Here is a 19,468-nt window from a genome sequence, read left to right on the forward strand (position 1 = left end):
TATATAGGAAGTGATTTCAGAATTACTAGTCCATATTTCTGTGAAAAAGAAGCCTATATTTGCTTAGTTTTTTGTCTTTAGTTTGAGGGCATAGGGACTAAAACTTTATCCAAAATTTCCTTAGGTTGGTTATTCTCCTTTCCTACCCCACCAGTGTGGTTTGTTACTTATTTCAGGCGTGCCCAGTCCCCAGGCCGTGGATCAGTACTGGTCAGTGTCCTGTTAGGAACCTGGCCGTACAGCAGGAGGTGAGCGGCAGGCGACTAACCATTATCACCTGAGCTCTGCCTCTTGTCAGATCAGCACGGCATTAGATTCTCATAGGAACGTGAACCCTATTGTGAACTGTGCATGCGAGGGATCTAGGTTTTCCATGAAACTGGTCCCTAGTGCCAAAAAGGTTGGGGCCTCATGATTTATTTGATACACAGTGTGTTTCCTTAGTTTTGGTTTGTATTTGTATTCCATTTTAGCCCCTGCTTGTTGATTTTTATTGTTTTCCAAGTTTGTGAAATATTAATATGTTACAAAAGTTAGAACTATACAAAAAAGAAGTGTAGTCCTCCCTTCCTTTCCACCCCATTCCTGCTTGCTTCCTTACTAATCCCAGGTTTATCCTTTCTGTAAAATTTGGCCTGAGCATGCAGGTATGATTTCTTCTTCTTTCTTACAAAAAAAGAAATTGGTGTACTGTTAGTATATTTTTGTGCTTTGCTTTTTTTCACATCACATTCTGGAAATCACTCTACCTCAGTTCATAGGGGTCCTCCTCATTCTTTGTTTCAGCTGTATAGTATTCCATTGCATGACTGTGCCATAATCATTCAACCAACCTCCTGTGTATGTGGGTGTGTAAGTGGCTTCTGATGTTTTCCAATTACAGATAATGCTACAATATATATTCTCATACATATCTCTCTATTTTCAAGTTGTTGGAGGCATGGCTTCCAGGTGAATTCCCAGAAGGGGGTTTGCTAGATACAAAAGGCAAACATGTATGTATTTTTGAGAGATACTGCCAAATTCCCTTCCTTCAGATTGTATGAATTTGTGTTCCTGTCAGAAATGTATGCGAATACCTATTTCCCCACAATCTTTCTAATATAGTGTGCTGTTTTACTTTTTAATTTTTGTAAGAAATTGTATTTCAGTTGAGGTTTTAATTAGCATTTTCTCTTACTGTGAATAAGAACACCTTTTCATAAGTTTAATGGTCACTTTTTACATCTTGCTTTGTCAGTTGTCTGTGTCTTTTGCTCATTTTCTGTCATGCTCTTAACTTTTAAGAGCTCTTTATATATAAGGGATATTAGTTCTTTATCTGGGTTGCAGCTATCTTTTCTCGGTTTCAATTGTCTTTTGACTTTATGGTGCTTATTGCATTGTCCATTAAAATTTTTTGTACAGTCAGATTTATTAGTTTTTTCTTTTATTGTTTCTAGCTTTTGTGTCATAGCTAGAAAGCCTTTCCCTATATCCAGATTACAGAGGAATTTGTCCATGCTTTCCTTGTGGTTTCATTTTATCTCTTTAGGTGCCTGATCCATTTGGTGTTTATTCTTGTGTATTGTGTAAGTCATGGCTCTAAATTAATTTTTTTCAATTGTTATTCTAGCACCATTATTAAAGAGTCAATTTTTGGCCAGGTGCAGTGGCTCATGCCTGTAATCCCAGCACTTTGGGAGGCCAAGGTGGGCTGATCATGAGGTCGGGAGCTTGAGACCAGCCTGGCCAACATAGTGAAACCCATCTCTACTAAAAATACAAAAAATTAGCCGAGCATGGTGGCAGGCACCTGTAATCCCAGCTACTCGGGAGACTGAGGCAGGAGAGTCACTTGAACCTGGGAGGCAGAGGTTGCAGTGAGCCAAGATCGCACCACTGCACTCCAGCTGGGCGACAGTGTGAGACTCCATCTCAAAAAAAAAGAAAGAAAAAAAAAAAGAGTCAATTTTTGACTCAAGTGATTTGAGATCCAAACTTTATTATGTCCTAAAGTTTTTTTTATTTTATTTATTTTTTAATTTATCTGTACTTTATGCCTTTGAACTGCTTGTCTATTTATAAGCCAATACCACACTGTTTACTTAGGGAGTCTTTAGAGTGTGTTTTAGTATCTGGTAGATCTATTTCCCTAGTAGCTTTTCTCTTTTAATGTTTTCCTGGATATTCTTGCATGTTTATTTTTATATATAAAATTTAGTATTGTTTAGCCCCATATAAATGCCTGTTTGCATTTTATTTATTTACATTGTGTTAAATTTACAACTGTATGATGTATGATGTTGAGTTACACAGTGTGAAAATGATGTCTTTTCAGTGGTCCAGTTCTACTTTTGTGTCTTATAAGAGTTTTAAATATTTTCTTATACAAATTTTACACATTTTTAATTAAATTTATTGCTAAGTATTTTATCTTTGTTGGTATTGTGAAAGAGGTTTTCTGTAACATATCTCCTTATTGGTAATTGTTGTTGTGAATGAAGACAATTTGTTGGCTTCTGTATGCTAATTTTATATTCTGCTACATTGCTGTATTATTTTATTATTTGAATTAGTTTTCTAATTGATTCTCTAGGGTTTTCCAGGTACCTGATCATATAATCTGCAAACAGAGATAGCTTTACTTATTATTTTCTAATTATTATGTCTCTTATTGTTTTGACTTGTCAGTGACATTGGCTAATAACCTCAAATACAATATTGAATAATAGTGGAGATAGTAGGTATCCATGCTTTCTGATTTTTGTGGAAAACTGTGGTGTTTCTTCATTTAGTAAGATCTTGTCTTTAGAACTAAAATCTTCAAATATGTGTTAACAAAATACCTATCAATTCCTGTCTTCCTAAGTTTTAAAAAATCCATTATGGGTGTTAAATTTCATCAAATGTTTTTTCCATGTCAATAGAAATAACTGTGTGATTTTTCTCCTTAGATATATTAATATTGTGTATTTTTAGTGAATTTCCTAATATTGAACCAACCTTGCATTCCTGAAATAACTACTTGGTCATGACGTATTATTTTCTTAATGTGATGTGGAGTCGTGTTTGTTAATATTTTACTTATATTTATTTATAAATATAAATATTTACTACTTTGCACTGATATGGGTAAGGGATATGCACTTTCTTTTTTTTTTTTTTTTAAACTGTCAAGATTAGGTGTAAATGTATACCTGTTTCATAGTCATTACATTTTATTTTTAAATGAAATTTTGTTTTCCAAAGTGACCATAAACTTTATTATCTGTAGGGCCTACTTCAGATTATTTCTTATTAGCTTCATAATATTTTTCTTACATTTACTTCTTCATAACTTTAAAAAAAAATTTAGTTCTAGTTCAGTTAGAACTTTCTCTTGCCTTAATCGATTAAGACAAAGCAGTCTATTTTTGACCCTTTATTCTTCCTTCCTCTTCTTCCTGACTAAGCCTCCAGAGTGGGTTATCATCAGGGTCTAGAAAGCAGAGTCCCACTAAAAGTTTCATCCCAGTTTATAGCAGATAAAGCAGGGCTGGAGCCACTTGCATATATGCCTGTGTCCGGTTCAAGGCTACACAGGTGATGCTTTGAAGGCTTTTGCACCTCAGCCAAGACAAGAATACTGACTGACCGCACTTGTGCCTTTTTCTGTCAAATAATTTGGAGACTAGAGCAGATTATTTTTATAATATGTGTTTCTTTTTGTGTATGTGTGGCAGGGGGAACAGGGTCTCCCTCTGTCGCCCAGGCTTGAATGCAGTGGCATGATCTCAGCTCACTGCAACCTCCACCTCTGGGGTTCAAGCAATTTCCCCACCTCAGCCTCCTGAGTCACTGGGATTACAGGCACATGCCACCACGGCCTAGCTGATTTTTGTATTTTTTAATAGAGTTGGGGTTTCACCATATTGGTCAGGCTGGTCTCAAACTCCTGGCCTCAGGTGATCTGGCTGCCTCATATAATATGTGTTTCTGATTATGACAGTATTGCATATTATTTATTGGAAATTTGGAAACTACAAGTTGAAAGCAGAAAATAAAATACTTGCAGTCCTAGTACCCAGAAATAATCAATACAGGTTGAGTATCTCTTATCTGGAATGGTTGAGATCAGAAGTGTTTTGAATTTTTGATTTTTTCAAATTTGGAATATTTGCATTATACTTTAGTAGTTAAACATCCCAAATCTGAAATCCAAAATGCTCCATTGAGCATTTCCTTCAAGTATCATGTTGGTGCTCAAAAAGTTTCGAGTTTTAGAGCATTTTGACTTTTGGATTTTCACATTTGGGATGGTCAACCTGTATTAGCATTTTGATACAGTTTTATCTAGTATATTTTCTGTGTGTGTATATAGCATTTATATCAATTCATAGCTATATAACTCATATGTATTTAAAATCCTATTCTCCCTCAATTATAGAAGGACTAAATGAGTCCTATCTTTGAAAATCGTATTAGACATGGTTATCGGTTATGTGTTACTTAATATCATAAGCATTTCCTTTATCATGAATCATTTTTGAAAAATTTGTAATGGTTGTATAATTTTTTACTTGTTTTAAACTTCTGACTTCTGTGAACTAAAGCACAATTTCTAAGAGTACTAGTATGTTGATTCTGAAAGAGATATATATATTCAAGCATATAATTTCTTTTTAATGTCATCACCAGAAAGAGAAATAAGAGGCTGTCAAGGCTATTTGAAGGGCAGGGAGAGGGTGATGGGACAAAATAATATTGAAGAACTAAACAAAAGAATGTCAGAGTTGCCATAAAACATTAACTGTGTACCTGTGAGTGTTGGAGAAGAAAAGGGAAGTACAAATGTATTCCAGTTCAGGTGAGGGAAGACACCATACATGCTCAGAGCAGGGGGTGGCGAGGCCGGGGGTGGGGGTTGCCTCGTGCAGGTACAGATGATAGCAAGTGAAACATTCACAGGGGACCAAGGGATATCATTGCAGAACGCCTGGAGGAACACAACCTGGGAGACCAGCAACTGATAAAGAGCTGGTTAGGGGCATGGCCCAGTGTTCCAGGAGCAAACAGTGGTTCTTTCCTCCTAGATTGTTCTAGAAGAACCAGGTTAGGTTTCCCTTTGGGACCAGTATGATAGGCCTTGGATGACTCTAGGGTACCCTACACCTCTTATCTCCAAAGAAACTGCTGTTTTAAATTTGAATTATTTTAACTTGATAAAAACCTATTTCTCAATGGTAGGAGATTCAAAGTATAAATTCAGAATTAAGGCCACCCTGTAGTGCTAATTTTATGTTGAAGTGTAACCCATTCACTTATGGAAATAGATTGTTATTAGGCCATTCTCTCTCTGTCTCTTGTGTCTGTCTGTCTCTCTTTCTCTCTCTCTGTCTCTGTCACTGTCTCTCTCCGTTGGTAGCTGGTAAGAGAGCTGGAGGCTTAGGACAGAAGGCAAATTTTAGGCACTAATATTGAGTTTCTCTTCTTATTCTAAACATTATTGGGTATATTAAATGTTGCTCAGCAGCCTTAATGAGTAATTAAGCAGGTTATTTTAATTATCTGTTTAGTTGACTTTTTTGAATAAGACATAATAACGGATTAATTATATTCTACATATTTCAAGGATATTATTTTGTTCTTTCAGCTCTTATCTTCATTGTCAGTGGGCATCCGTAGAAGACCTGGAAAAAGATAAGAGAATTCAGCAAAAAATTAAACGATTTAAGGCAAAGCAGGGCCAGAACAAGTTCCTTTCAGAGGTACGAAATACCTGCTTACTTTTCCAAAGTATTTACTTTATTAAAATGTTCTAAATTTAAAATTTTAGTTCCGTGAATTAAGAAAAAATAGTCTCATTTGGGGCTGTTACTTGCATATTGGTAACTGGTTCTTGCTAACAAATTTGTAAACAGGAAATTTCTCATTCTTCCTGTTGCTTAGGCTAGAAGATATGGGTCCTTATGATATTATGTGGAAATAGTGGTGATGGTATGATAAAAGTCTTATAATGAAAGTACAGTTAGTAGGCGATGAAATTAAGTGGACAGAAGTTCTATTGAGATTTAGCAGGTTAAGAACTCTACAGTAAATGTTAAGTACAAGTTCTAAGTAAGATACAAAAGCTTAACTTGTGTTGGGGAAAGTATGTGGCAAATTTATTTTGTTCAAGTCAATGCCTAATCACAGAGAGTTCACTAAACTCATTTTCGCAAATGCTGTGTTGTAGCATAGAAACTGGTAATAATATCTTTGCCTGTGTCCCTTTATCCCAGGTATCAGTCTGGAAATACAGCAATAGTATGTCAGGGAAGAACATCTGCATTTACTAGAAGTGCCAGTTCTGCCCTCTGCCTCCGCAGTATAGTAGTTACATTTTTTTAAAAGTGCTTTCACAAGCTGCTTACTAGGGTCTCTGGACTTTTGATCGTCAATTTGGTTTCACTTAACAGCCTCAAGTAGATAAAAGAAAAACCCTAACATTGAAAGATAAGACTTGCTGATTTATTAGTTCCTCTTTTCATAAAAGAGTTGACAGAATGTAGACTTTATGTAAAGAAGCATACAATTTGATGCAAAATAGTATCTGTTTAACAACCTGCTTTGCACTGCCACCCCTTTTTGGAGATGAAGGAAAGTGGGACAGAAGAACACTTAGTACTTTTATGTCATAAAATCCTTATACTATCAGGTAACAAGTCTGTGTTCTTCTGGGTTTTTATTTCCATGATCCCAACTGGCCTATGGTAAAGTCTGCGTTCGATGGGAGATCATGTGGTTGTTCTTTTACTGGACACATGTCTGCATCACTACCCCTGGCACTCTGAGTGTGCAGCATTTTTGGCAGTGCAGTGGTTCGGACTGAGTGGAATGGGGTTACTCGAATGTGACTCAATTCATAGATCTTGGAGAATATTAAGATTCTTCAAAGAACTTGGAGGAAAATTCTTTTGAAGAAAGAATCTTAATATTTGATTTTGAGAACAATGCTATGAGATTCTATTTTTCATGCCCTTCTTAAGAAATCAGAGTTGAATTTTTGGGACATTGGATGAGCTGAAATCATTAGCCTCCTTTTAGAAGGAGACACCATATGTTCTGCTGACCTTTTCTGTGGGCCAGGGGGAGGGAGACAGGCAGAAGCACAATGGTAGCTTTCCCCCCATTCCTAAATCCTGGTCCTGTTTATTAAGTTTATTTGTATTCTGTCTCCTGTAGTCACACAGTCTTTAGGAAATTGTGCCTAGCCCTAGCTATACATACCAAAGTTGAATGTACATTATTTACCTGGTAACTTGTCAGCTAGAAATCTTAGTTTCTGTCTTGAGTGGGAGTTAGCAGAGAAGGATGGCAATCCCCTTCCTCCCTCTCTTTTACACATGAAAATGCACGTGCCCCCATTTGTTTCATCCCATACATGATCATGGCTTCAAGTGTTCCATGGCTGTTCTGCTTTAAGATTTTCAGTTTCAGCTGCTTTTACTTCTTTGTTTCTACTTAGGCTGCCTTACAAGCCTGCTGCAACTAAAAATCTCTATTCAAAAACATCATTTAGACTGGAAATTTCATCACATGTGTGATGCCGCAGATTACTCACTTAAAGGGTAGAAATGTTTAGGAAAAGTTAAGGATTTTAATTCAGCACTGACTATGAAAGCTCGTGTTTAAGAACAAGTTTTCTTAGAGGGAATTTTTGCTATCAAAACGTGGTTTTGAGAAAGTTTAAGTGTTTCTGCTGTACATGGATAACATGTGTGTTTACCTAAGTCTAGAAGCTTTTGAAAAGCCAGTTTATTAATATACTAATACTTTATATTAATTGAACATTTCAATGGATTTTTTTTTCCTTACTAATCACCTCTGTGTAAAAGCCTGAGGTAGTTGAGACATGTATTTGTGTTTCTGCTTTCTGTTTCATAATTCACAGTTCAAAGCTTCCCAAGTGGGTGTTTTAAGAGGGCCGAGTAGCCAGGGACAGTTTGTTGCTCTTGAGCAGATAATGACTGAACTGCTTATCTTTTCAACCTGCAATTCAAGGGATATGAATGGTGTCTAAGTGACTTCTAGTTTGCCTTTTGCAAAATATTTTAATGCAGTTATATTATTGATAAGTTAATTGAGAGGTACACATAATAAAATGTGTCTTTTGTTTTCTAACATCTGAAACTTGTCTGACCCTAACTTCTTTTGGGTATGGCTTAGTCTATAACTTTTTTTTCTTTTCTTTTCTTTTTTTTTTTTTTTGTTTTGTTTTGAGACAAAGTGTCGCTCTGTCACCCGGGCTGGAGTGCAGTGGTGCGATCTCGGCTCACTGCAACCTCCGCCTCCCAAGTTCAAGCGATTCTCCTGCCTCAGCCTCCCAAGTAGCTGGGATTACAGGCACCTGCCATCACACCCAGCTAATTTTTTGTATTTTTAGTAGAGACGGGGTTTCACCACGTTGGCCAGGCTGGTCTTGAGCTCCTGACCTCGTGATCCGCCCGCCTTGGCCTCCCAAAGTCCTGAGATTACAGGCATGAGCCACCGCACCCAGCCTATAACTTTTTTTTGAGCCAAATTCTAGTCTTTTATATGAGATGCCTTTGCAAACAGCAATATTACTTTACTTTTGTAAGATTATTTAATATATTGGTTAAATAAGCCAATTATTTAGGCCTTATTTCTTTATCCTTAATACTTTTACCTAAACACACTATATTCAGTGTAAATCATTAGAAAACTTAGATTAATGATAAGACTGTGATTCTAAATGAGGTACTAATATTGATTGACAAATACTACCAAACATTGTAAACTCTGATCATGCTAAAATATGAAATTAGCTGGTTTCAGTGTATTTGGCTTTTGAATAACATTTTGTAAATGATGCTAAAAGGCATCGGACAACTCCAGGAGTTATGAGATTCCAAGTAACACTTACTTTGCATGACTCTGATTCTTCATTGCAAACTGTAGTTTCAGGAATGCTAAATGCATCGCATGCCATAAGCTTTTTGGATTGCTCATTAGTGAATTGTAATTTCACACTTCATTTAAAATATTCTTAAACATTCTCTCACAGTAAAAGGTTTCACACGGTAATTAAAAGACCCAGTTAACAAAGTCTGAGAAGTCTGATTTCCTCATGGGGAATGATTTTGCTAAATTGTAGCATTTCAATTAATATAATAGAATTTGGCAAATTTAAGTGTTGTATTGCTATGACCCAAAATATTATTGCTTGGTGAAAAGTGGAATAGTATTTCATCTTGGGAAATAAATAAACCTTTAACTCTTTTTTCCCCTTTGGTGTAGATTGAGGATGAGCTTTTTAATCCAGATTATGTGGAGGTTGACCGGATAATGGACTTTGCACGTAGCACAGATGACCGGGGAGAGGTAACAGGAGATCATTTGTATTACGAAGTGGTGATTCAGGCAGTCCATACATGTTTATAGAGAAGATGGTAGAATCCTAGACCTGGTCTTGGTCAGAGCCTTGGACTATGACACACTTGGCCTAAATTTAACTGAAATTTAATGATTTGTTATTAGTTCTATGACTTAATAAATAATAGTGCTAAATATGTTTTATGTTTAGTCTGAGAGCTTTTTAAAAAATTGATTTTCAATATGAAAGAAACACATTGACGTTTTGCACAATTCCACAATATGATAAAGAATTCAGTACATTTTGGTATAATTCTGTCATGTAGCACAAAGTATCCTTATATAATTGAATGTCTCTTGTGGCAGAATGGAGTTTAAGGTTATTTAGAATTGGGCATCATTAGTGAAGTTGATGAATTCATTTAATGCAGTGCACAGAGGCTAATGGACGTTATTTCTCTTAAAAGATCCCAGTCTCAACACTCTCATTTTGCTTTGCAAAACTCTGTGAGATTATAAGGGATATTTGATAGGGAAGTAAGAATGAAGACAAGTGTAGTGACTTCTGAGTATTGTGTCTTGATAATGATGTGCCCACCCACCATGAGTTCTGTCTTTCCTGGCTTCTCCATGTAAATTGAATTTTATATATACAGTGTTTGGATCTTGCTTGTCTAGGAAGGGTCTGCAAAGAACTCCCATTTTCTTCCAAACTCTGTGTCATGACACTCTATGATGTTTCCAAGACCATATCTGTAACATGATCTTTACTTTTCTAGTTTTCCTTAGTTATACTTCAAAAAATTGTTTCATAGCATATTTACATTGCACAGCAAATATTTTTCACATTACGACCAGGTCAGCGTACTTTGGTCCTGAAATGAAGGTCAACAAACCCAAGTGTTTTCTAGAGGAGAGACAAAGGAAATCCTGTTGATCTGCATTACCTGAAATATTTTGCGCTCCACCCTTCTAAAGCTCAAATACGTTATTTTAGTGTGATTGGATACAAACAGTATCACTCTTTTTAAGGAAAAGGTGGAGATCCTAATAAATTTAAGTGTATGTCTCATTTTTTTTTTTTTTTTTTTTTTTGAGACGGAGTCTCGCTCTGTCACCCAGGCTGCAGTGCAGTGGCCGGATCTCAGCTCACTGCAAGCTCCGCCTCCCGGGTTCATGCCATTCTCCTGCCTCAGCCTCCCAAGTAGCTGGGACTACAGGTGTCCGTCACATCACCCGGCTAGTTTTTTGTATTTTTTAGTAGAGACGGGGTTTCACCATGTTAGCCAGGATGGTCTCGATCTCCTGACCTCGTGATCCACCCGTCTCGGCCTCCCAAAGTGCTGGGATTACAGGCTTGAGCCACCGCGCCCGGCCGTATGTCTCATTTTTAAAGAAACCAGCCAATTATGTAAACATTTAAATATGCTAAGATGATTTACCATGTAAGTCTGAATCAAACTCCTGATGAATGATTTGTGCAGATAAAAAAAAATCTCAAATTCAGCTTTACTGTTTACTAGCTATTTCTTTATACTTCCTGGCTTTCGAACATCACTTACCAATGATTTTGATAAAAGGCTAATTTGTTCTGATAATACCCAGTAATACTGTTTCCTGTTTAGACTTGAGACTCTTAACTAGGAACAGCTGTTTTATGGCCATAGTTTTTAAATTTTTGTCAATTCAGACTTACTCATGCCAGGATAATGTCTATTGATAAATGAAGTAGAGCATGCTTTTCCTTAATGTGTATGTAAGTATACATGTATATGTATATATGTATAGGTATAAACGTGTGTGTATATATACACATATATACACACATATATACATATACACACATATATATGTGTGTGTGTATGTATGTGGTCAAATTAATCCAATTCTGATTTATTTAAATCTGGTCCAGCCTGTGACTCACTATCTGGTGAAGTGGTGTTCACTTCCTTATGAAGACAGCACATGGGAGCGGAGGCAGGACATAGATCAAGCAAAGATCGAGGAGTTTGAGAAACTAATGTCCAGGGAGCCGGAAACAGAGCGTGTGGTAAGAATTGGCTGATGGTAGAGAATTTAATTTGAAAATAGCGTAGTGGTGTGGTCTTTGGGAAACCACTAATGGGATTTACTATATTTGAAACAGGAGCGACCTCCTGCTGATGATTGGAAGAAATCGGAGAGTTCCAGGGAGTATAAAAACAATAACAAACTCAGGGAATACCAGTTGGAGGGAGTAAACTGGCTACTTTTCAATTGGTACAACATGTATGTAAAACAAGTTTTTCTTCACTTTTAAATATATCTGTAGTTCCTTTCCTTTAGTTGTTGAAAATAATAAAAAAGAACTTAATGTTTTAACTCTAATAAGAACTTTTTTAAAAAGCATTGAAAATATATGTAACGTTTATTTAACAGATATTAAACAGAGATTGATATAAGTATGTAAAATAATTTTTATTCTTTGAGAATTTTGTTTGAAAATATATTTTGTTGAATCTAAGAGAACATCTAAAGCCTTTGAGTATGCATTTGTGAGTACAATGGTATATATTTTGTGAAATGACAGCAGTGTCTCATATCCATACTCATTAAACTTTTGTACTTTATTTTCCTCCAAAAGGCGAAACTGCATTTTAGCAGATGAAATGGGTTTGGGAAAAACTATCCAGTCCATTACATTTCTCTATGAGATATATTTGAAAGGAATCCATGGCCCTTTTTTAGTAATTGCCCCATTGTCCACAATCCCCAACTGGGAAAGGGAATTCCGAACCTGGACAGAGTTGAACGTGGTTGTGTATCATGGGAGTCAAGCTAGTCGTCGGACCATTCAGTTGTATGAAATGTACTTCAAAGATCCCCAGGTAAACTGTCACAGGTTGTATTCTGTGTGCTTATTCTGTGCATTTTAAGGTGTTAAAAGAAAACAAAGTCTTGGTGACTTGGGAAGGCCTAAATTTTGCCAAATTGAGAAATTTGCTTTAGATATCTGAGTCAATTTACATTTGTATTATCTGTGTCTATAGATTAAAAAAACAGCTCTTTATTTTTATAGCTTTGATTTTTCTGATTATTAGATTAGAAGGAATGAAATTTTTTGCCTTGGATGATCACTGAAATCTGTTTAATGCTTTGATATGTTAATTAGTTTTATTTCGCAAGCCTAAGAGAAAACTAAACAAAAAATGGTAATATTAAATGTGAATAGAAAGAATATTTTATTATGCTATTGCTAGAAGTGAAAAATAGTAAGATGTAAAAAGTCCTTGAAATATATGACACATTGAATGAAATATATCCCAAGGGAGGAATTTATGCTTTGGCTGTTAGTAGCAATTGCTTTAATTTTTTCTTATTCTAGTTACCTTTATGCCATTAGTGTGTATCAACAGTGAAGCGTTATAAATGACATGATAAGGAAGAATAATATATGCTAAAATAGTTTTATGTTATGGGTAGTAAATGGAAGTCCTGTAATTGCAAATAGGACTTTTGCTATATATATATGTTTTGCTATATATATATATATTTATATATATAGAGAGAGATAGATGTGTGTGTGTATTCTAAGTATAAAATCTGACCTACAATTAAATAACTAAAGGAGAAAAAATATTGAAGTCTGTATCTTTAGATTTGGGAAATTATTATAAATTTTGTCATATGTGAATGTGTGACTAGAATGGGTATACTTAGTGGTAAGTGATGCACGTGCTCTATTAGGAGATTAGATCCAAAATTTACTGACAGTTTTGTCATTTGTTTTACAATTCTGTTTTACCATATAGTTTAAAACTGCCAAAATAACTTGAAAACAGATGTATGTCACCTAAAATAAAGAGATCTCCAAAGGGATAAATATATATGTTTATGCTCTTTATTCATCCTTAAAGTTATTTATGTAGTCATTAATGCTTAATAATAATTCAGAGTTGTTCTTATAGGGTCGAGTGATAAAGGGGTCCTATAAGTTTCATGCCATCATCACTACATTTGAGATGATTTTGACTGATTGTCCTGAGCTGCGGAATATTCCATGGCGCTGTGTAGTCATTGATGAAGCCCACAGGCTGAAGAACAGGAACTGCAAGCTGTTGGAGGGACTCAAGATGATGGACTTGGTCAGTGATCATATTGGTGACTGCACTGAACCTGAATAGAATTGTTGCTGACTTGATAGTCCCACTGCTCTGAATTTGATGCCTGTAAACAGTATTTGAAAAGCTTGTCAAATATTGTGGTATATTCTCTGGAACTTTCAGTTATTCAAAAGTTGTTGCCTTTTGGATTCTTACATTGTTGGCTAGTGTCTATTAAACAGTTGTCTTATAGCAGAGTGTAATCATGATATCTTCACTAAAGTGAGTTTCAAGTTTTTGTTTTACCCTTTGTTCATAAATACAGGTTGATCATACCAAATACAAAAATCCCAGAATCCAAAACTTTTTGAGTACCCACATAATGCTCAAAGGAAATGCTCATTGGAGCATTTCGGATTTTGGATTTTCTCATTTGGGATGTTCAGCCCGTAAGTATAAATGCAGATATTCCAAAATCTAAAAATATCTGAAACCTGAAACACTTTGGTCCCAAGAATTTTGGATAAGGGATACTTAACTTGTACTGCCATTTCATTAAGTTTTGGGCCAAGCTTTACTTCAGTGATGATAGTCCAGTTATTTTCCATGGCTCATAGGTTTTGTCATACTGTGGCCAGCAGGACTTGTAGATGCAAGTTCTCAATGAGTTGAGTAGGATATCTGGGGTTGGTTTAGTTCGCACAGATGCTTAGAAGTTTGGGGCATTACAATGCCTCAGATTTAATCTGGAGTTTTACACCACGCTTGTCCCATACTTTTCCAGCTTCCCAAGAGATGATCAGGTCTTCCTGAGTAGATTTTCTAGATTTTTTTTCAGTAGGAGCATCATGGAATAGCATATCATAAGAGTAGAAGGATTTGATTTATTTTCTGTCTAATATTGCCTTGTGTATGATTTCCTAGTGGGAATTTCAACATGACCTGTCATCCTCAGGCTTCTTTTCACTCCATAGTTTATATCGTGGTTATGATCACTTATATTTTATTTTTAATGTACATTTTGAAAGCAAAGCTACTGTCGTTTAGCATGCCTTGGATGATTTGATGAGTTTCATGGAAGTACAGAAAGGTTTTTAAAATATTTTTAATGCTAATTTCTATAGGCTAATTTGATCTTTTGTTAACTGAGAGTTTGAGATGAGAAGGAGTGTTCTATGTATTCATGGCCATATATTTTTAGCTGAAGACTGTTATTACCAAAAAACACCTAAAAGCTTTTTGTTGCAGCTGATTCTCTGAAGCAGCTTATTTTATTCTTAAAGAGATTAGATTTGCCAGCTTTGCTTTTAGTTTAAAACAAACAAAATCTAGTTTTGCTTAAAGGAAAAAGTCTGACTGAATTATCCTATATAGGGTGGGATTTCCCATTTTTCTTCCTAATGAATTATTATTAAAGCTATCCTAAGATCTGTCTCAAAGCAGTTGACTGTTATTTGGTGGCCAATCCACAAAACAAGTGAGAGTGCTTAGAAACAGTGAATAGTCTCAGGGACCTTGGTAAGCATATGGAAAAGAGAAACTCTGTGTTTGCATTTATTCACTCCAGGTGATACTTAAGCATTAAAATGAAGTAAACTTGTATTTGCAGGTAAACACTAATGCTTATGATATAATCTAAATATATCTTCTCAGTAGGGATCCACCTTCATAGTTTTCTACTAAGAGACAGTTATGTCACCATTTCCTGAAGGCTTAAACAGTCATCTGACTGAGCTTATCTGAGTTGTGTTCTATTATTAGTTCATGTGTTCCCAGATGGTAGATTCTTACTGTAAAACATTCTTTCATTGGTGAGTACACATTAATTTAACTCTGTCAACATCAAACAATCTGATTGTCACTGGGCTATTTTTTTTTTAATTTAAGTTCTAGGGTGCATGTGCAGAATGTGCCCGTTTGTTACATAGGTGTACATGTGCCATGTTGGTTTGCTGCAACCATCAACTTGTCATTTACATTAGGTATTTCTCCTAATGCTATCCCTCCCACAGCCTCCCACAATCTTTGGGCTAGTTCAAAGAGTTTTCTATTATTTATACTAACATTTGATTAATGGATTAGAATCTGTTATCCAAATAATTTTCCTATTACATATTGCAGTGTTCTTAAGCTTTTTCACATGATGGCACATACAGAAAATGAATGTCACACTTGGGTAAAAACAGAAGGCTGCCTACTGCCACGGGACACCACCAGTCCTGGGTGTCCTGACCTTCCCCAAGGACTTATAACCTGTACTCATCCTTGGCTCACCAACTGGGAAGCTCTGATTAGCACATGAACAAAATATTTATTTTTCTAATGATCGGGAGTATTTATTTGAGAAGAAATGTTTTCAAGATGGAACACATTGTTGTTCAGAATATAATTGTATTTGTCCAATTCCGAACAGCTCATTGTCTGGTCTTTAAATCCTTACTTAAAAAGTAAGCATCTTGATAACTTAGCCACTTTCTACTTTTTATTCTTTCCTACAATAAGTCACAGTCAAAACAGTGGATAGTAACTATATCCAGCTACGGTACAGGCCATAGGGAACTGCTGTTACCTGCACTAGACTTACTTGCGATGAAAATGCGCTTGATGAGGATTATCTCCAAGTGCATTCCCAGAAAGGAAGACCAATGAGTGTCTTCAGCTCTGCAGGCACCAAGGAAACGTTTGTAAAGATGATACGTTGAGGGGCAGTCACCGTCTTCACAGTCCTCCACAGGAGCTCTGGGAAAACAGCCATCTCGTTGTCCCCCATCCACGAGGAGGGGATGCTGTGGAGGTCATGGTAGTTCTTCATTGATTCTGGTATCTCTTTCATTGTCAGGAAACCTGACACACAGAGTCTGCTTAAAATGAAATTAAATGGACATCACTTCATCGGAGCTAAAAAGAATAGTAATGTTGTCAAGGCAGAAGCACATCTGCTGGCATAGGTGGAGGTGATAAGGTCCATCGCCTGAGTTTCTTACATGATGTTTTGTGAGACTGTGCATAGTAATTGTGTATTTTTTTTATTGTTACCCACTTTCAAATTGATACCTCGTTTTATTCCACTATTTGTAGGTAACTGTATGAAAGGATTTTGTGTATAATCATTTGGTGTAACTATAATTGAAGGGAAGCTGCCTAAGAAAGGAGTGCTTTCCTTTTTTCAGATAAGTTTATTTTGAAATTAATAAGTTAAAAAGGCTTTGACTTTTAGAATATTTGGTTAGGCAGTCAAGATTTAATTTAATGTAGTAATAAAGGATATGAAAAAACTGGGAGACACGATAATCAATACAGCTCATCTACTGCAGTAACTCTTTCCTGAATATGTGATGGGGCTTTAAAAAAAGTTCTTGCATACAGTAATCCAGGACTTGGGTATGTCAGTGATTGTGGCCCAGGCTATCCACAAGTGTGGTGGTACATTAGAAAAAAGTTGATTGATTGCTCCCTACTGTTTTTGAATTCACTGAGTCTGAAGATGATGGTGGTCCATGAAACTGCCTCAGAGACTTTATTCAAAGGGAAGAGGAAGAGGAATACAAGTGTATTGAACTCCTTTACCTCACTTTCTTTTTTTTTTTTTTTTTTTGAGACAGAGTCTCGCTCTGCCACCCAGGCTGGAGTGCAGTGGCGTGATCTTGGCTCACTGCAAGCTCTGCCTCCCGGGTTCACGCCATTCTCCTGCCTCAGCCTCCCGAGTAGCTGGGACTACAGGCGCCCGCCACCTCGCCCGGCTAGTTTTTTTGTATTTTTTAGTAGAGACGGGGTTTCACTGTGTCAGCCAGGATGGTCTCGATCTCCTGACCTCGTGATCCGCCCGTCTCGGCCTCCCAAAGTGCTGGGATTACAGGCTTGAGCCACCGCGCCCGGCCTCCTTTACCTCACTTTCAAAGAGCTTCATTGACAGATATGACATGGTAGATATTAAGAAAATTAGCATGTTCTTACGTCATTCATCTAGTATCTACTGAGCGTATACTCTGCTTGGCAACCAAGACTTCTCAGGTTCCGAGTTAAGTCAGAATATTTCTTTCTCAACTACTGGGAGGTATAATTACTTTCTGAAATAGTTTTGTTAGCTGTGCTGTGTACCAAATGGCCAGAGAAAGCAGAAAATAATAGGGTTCTTAAGATTAATATCTCACTATTGTTAAGACTGGCCATTGTAAAACAGCTCCTCTGTATTGCATATATAGAAATAGGAGGACAGGGTACAACTGCATGAGGAAAGCTGGGGAAAGAGTTCGTAAACAGGAAGAATTAATTAAAGAAATACCTAAGTTGGTTCAAAGAGACAAATTTATAAATAGCATCTGATTTAAAAAAAAAAGTGATTGTGGTATTTACAACCAAGTTGACCTCTTTGCTAGTTGGAAATTTTTGCAGAACAAAATAGTTTTTCATAGCTGTTGCATGTGGAACTTCTTTTGTCTCTATGAAGTGAGTCATGCAGGAAGCAGATGGAGAGATGAGAGCACTGTTGATGTAGAGAGCAGAAAGAAGCATGCATGTTTCATCTGAATCTAGGGATTCTAGGAAAAAAACTTAACTGGTGGGGATAAAAGCATTGAGACTTGGGGACTTAAAAAGCCATGGCACTAAAATACTGACCTATAACTCCAGGAAGAAACAAAATGGCAAGACACATTTAAGGACCCTGTAAAGTTCTGGAGAGGACTGTCCCCAGATCTGTTTACCTGACACAGAAATCGTGTTCTAATATCTCTGTTTTCATGCCTGATTCCTATACTTTTCACAGGATAGATGAGTAGGAGTAGAACAGTGGATATCTAGTGAGAGGCTCTGGTTTTAAGAAAGTGTTTTTGTTACAATTTGATTAGTGGTTTTCCTTGCATTACCTCAGGAACACAAAGTGCTGCTGACGGGAACCCCACTCCAGAACACTGTGGAAGAACTCTTCAGCTTGCTTCATTTCTTGGAACCAAGTCGCTTCCCTTCAGAAACCACATTTATGCAAGAATTTGGTGATCTAAAAACAGAAGAGCAGGTATTTATCACCTCTACTTTGTATTTCACTCATAAAATTGAAGATTAGCCCATGAAACAGCAAAATATTAAGTTATTTTAAAGTGTGATTATATTACAGTTTTTCCCACCTAGTACACAGAACCTTAGATACCCTTTCCTTGGACTTTCTAGGTCATCATCGTAAAGGTTTTCTTCTTTGTTTGTTTGCTCTTGTGAAGGACTGTTGAGATTTATAGAGAGGTTACATACCTGTTGATATAATTTTCAGAGATAGTTGTGCTGTGCAGGTTGGTAGTTTTGCTATGTATGTGTAGTTTTGGGGATGATGTCAGATGCCACTGACAGTGATAGAGCTGTTTGCCTACTGCAGTTTTGAGTCTCTGTTCTTTGTGAAGCATCTATACTCAGCCACAATGCTTACTTCTTCAAGCCTACATATTTTCACTTTAGAAACTTAGGGCATAACCACTGCACAGTATTTCTGTGAGAAATAAATGAAGTATTGTGTATGAAAAGTGCTTGGGCCAGGCATGGTGGCTCATGCCTGTAATCCCAGCACTTTGGGAGGCTGAGGCAGGTGGACCATGAGGTCAAGAGTTTGAGACCAGCCTGACCAATATGGTGAAACCCCATCTCTACTAAAAAAAAAAATACAAAAATTAGCCGGGCGTGGTGGTGGGCGCCTGTAGTCCCAGCTACTGTGGAGACTGAGGCAGGAGACTAGCTTGAACCCGGGAGGCAGAGGTTGCAGTGAGCCAAGATCGCGCCACTGCACTCCAGCCTGGGCGACAGAGTGAGACTTGGTCTCAAAAAAAAAAGAAAAAAAAAAGTGCTTGGCTATTTTATATGCTGTAAGAGTTATGTGGGTATTAGTTATAATGTGTGTGCTGTATTTGAAATAAATATGGAGATAGATGTGAAGTCTTGGTTTTTATGTGCCATCTCCCCTGTCTTACTGTCTAAAATCTCTTAGCTCGGTTCAGAGTAAGGTCTGTTTTGTTTTTCTTTTCTAAAATAAAAACCGTATGGAGTACTCAGTTCTCTTGCCAATCAAT

At 36.6% G+C, this 19,468-nt stretch overlaps 1 protein-coding gene across 7 annotated transcripts in view; it reads left to right on the forward strand.

Moving 5' to 3' along the window:
* CHD7 (chromodomain helicase DNA binding protein 7) overlaps positions 1-19,468 on the forward strand; it is a 188,677-nt gene that overhangs the window by 131,758 nt on the left and 37,451 nt on the right. For all 7 annotated transcript variants that reach the window (XM_015145419.3, XM_015145423.3, XM_015145422.3 and 4 more), the window contains 7 exons: positions 5,615-5,729; positions 9,262-9,345; positions 11,249-11,386; positions 11,483-11,604; positions 11,960-12,203; positions 13,284-13,460; positions 18,289-18,432. In XM_015145419.3, coding sequence (XP_015000905.2) covers positions 5,615-5,729; positions 9,262-9,345; positions 11,249-11,386; positions 11,483-11,604; positions 11,960-12,203; positions 13,284-13,460; positions 18,289-18,432 — 1,024 coding nt within the window. The remainder of the gene's footprint in view (positions 1-5,614; positions 5,730-9,261; positions 9,346-11,248; positions 11,387-11,482; positions 11,605-11,959; positions 12,204-13,283; positions 13,461-18,288; positions 18,433-19,468) is intronic.

This window comes from Macaca mulatta, chromosome 8 (assembly GCF_049350105.2).
Source record: "Macaca mulatta isolate MMU2019108-1 chromosome 8, T2T-MMU8v2.0, whole genome shotgun sequence".
Taxonomy (NCBI): Eukaryota; Metazoa; Chordata; class Mammalia; order Primates; family Cercopithecidae; genus Macaca; species Macaca mulatta.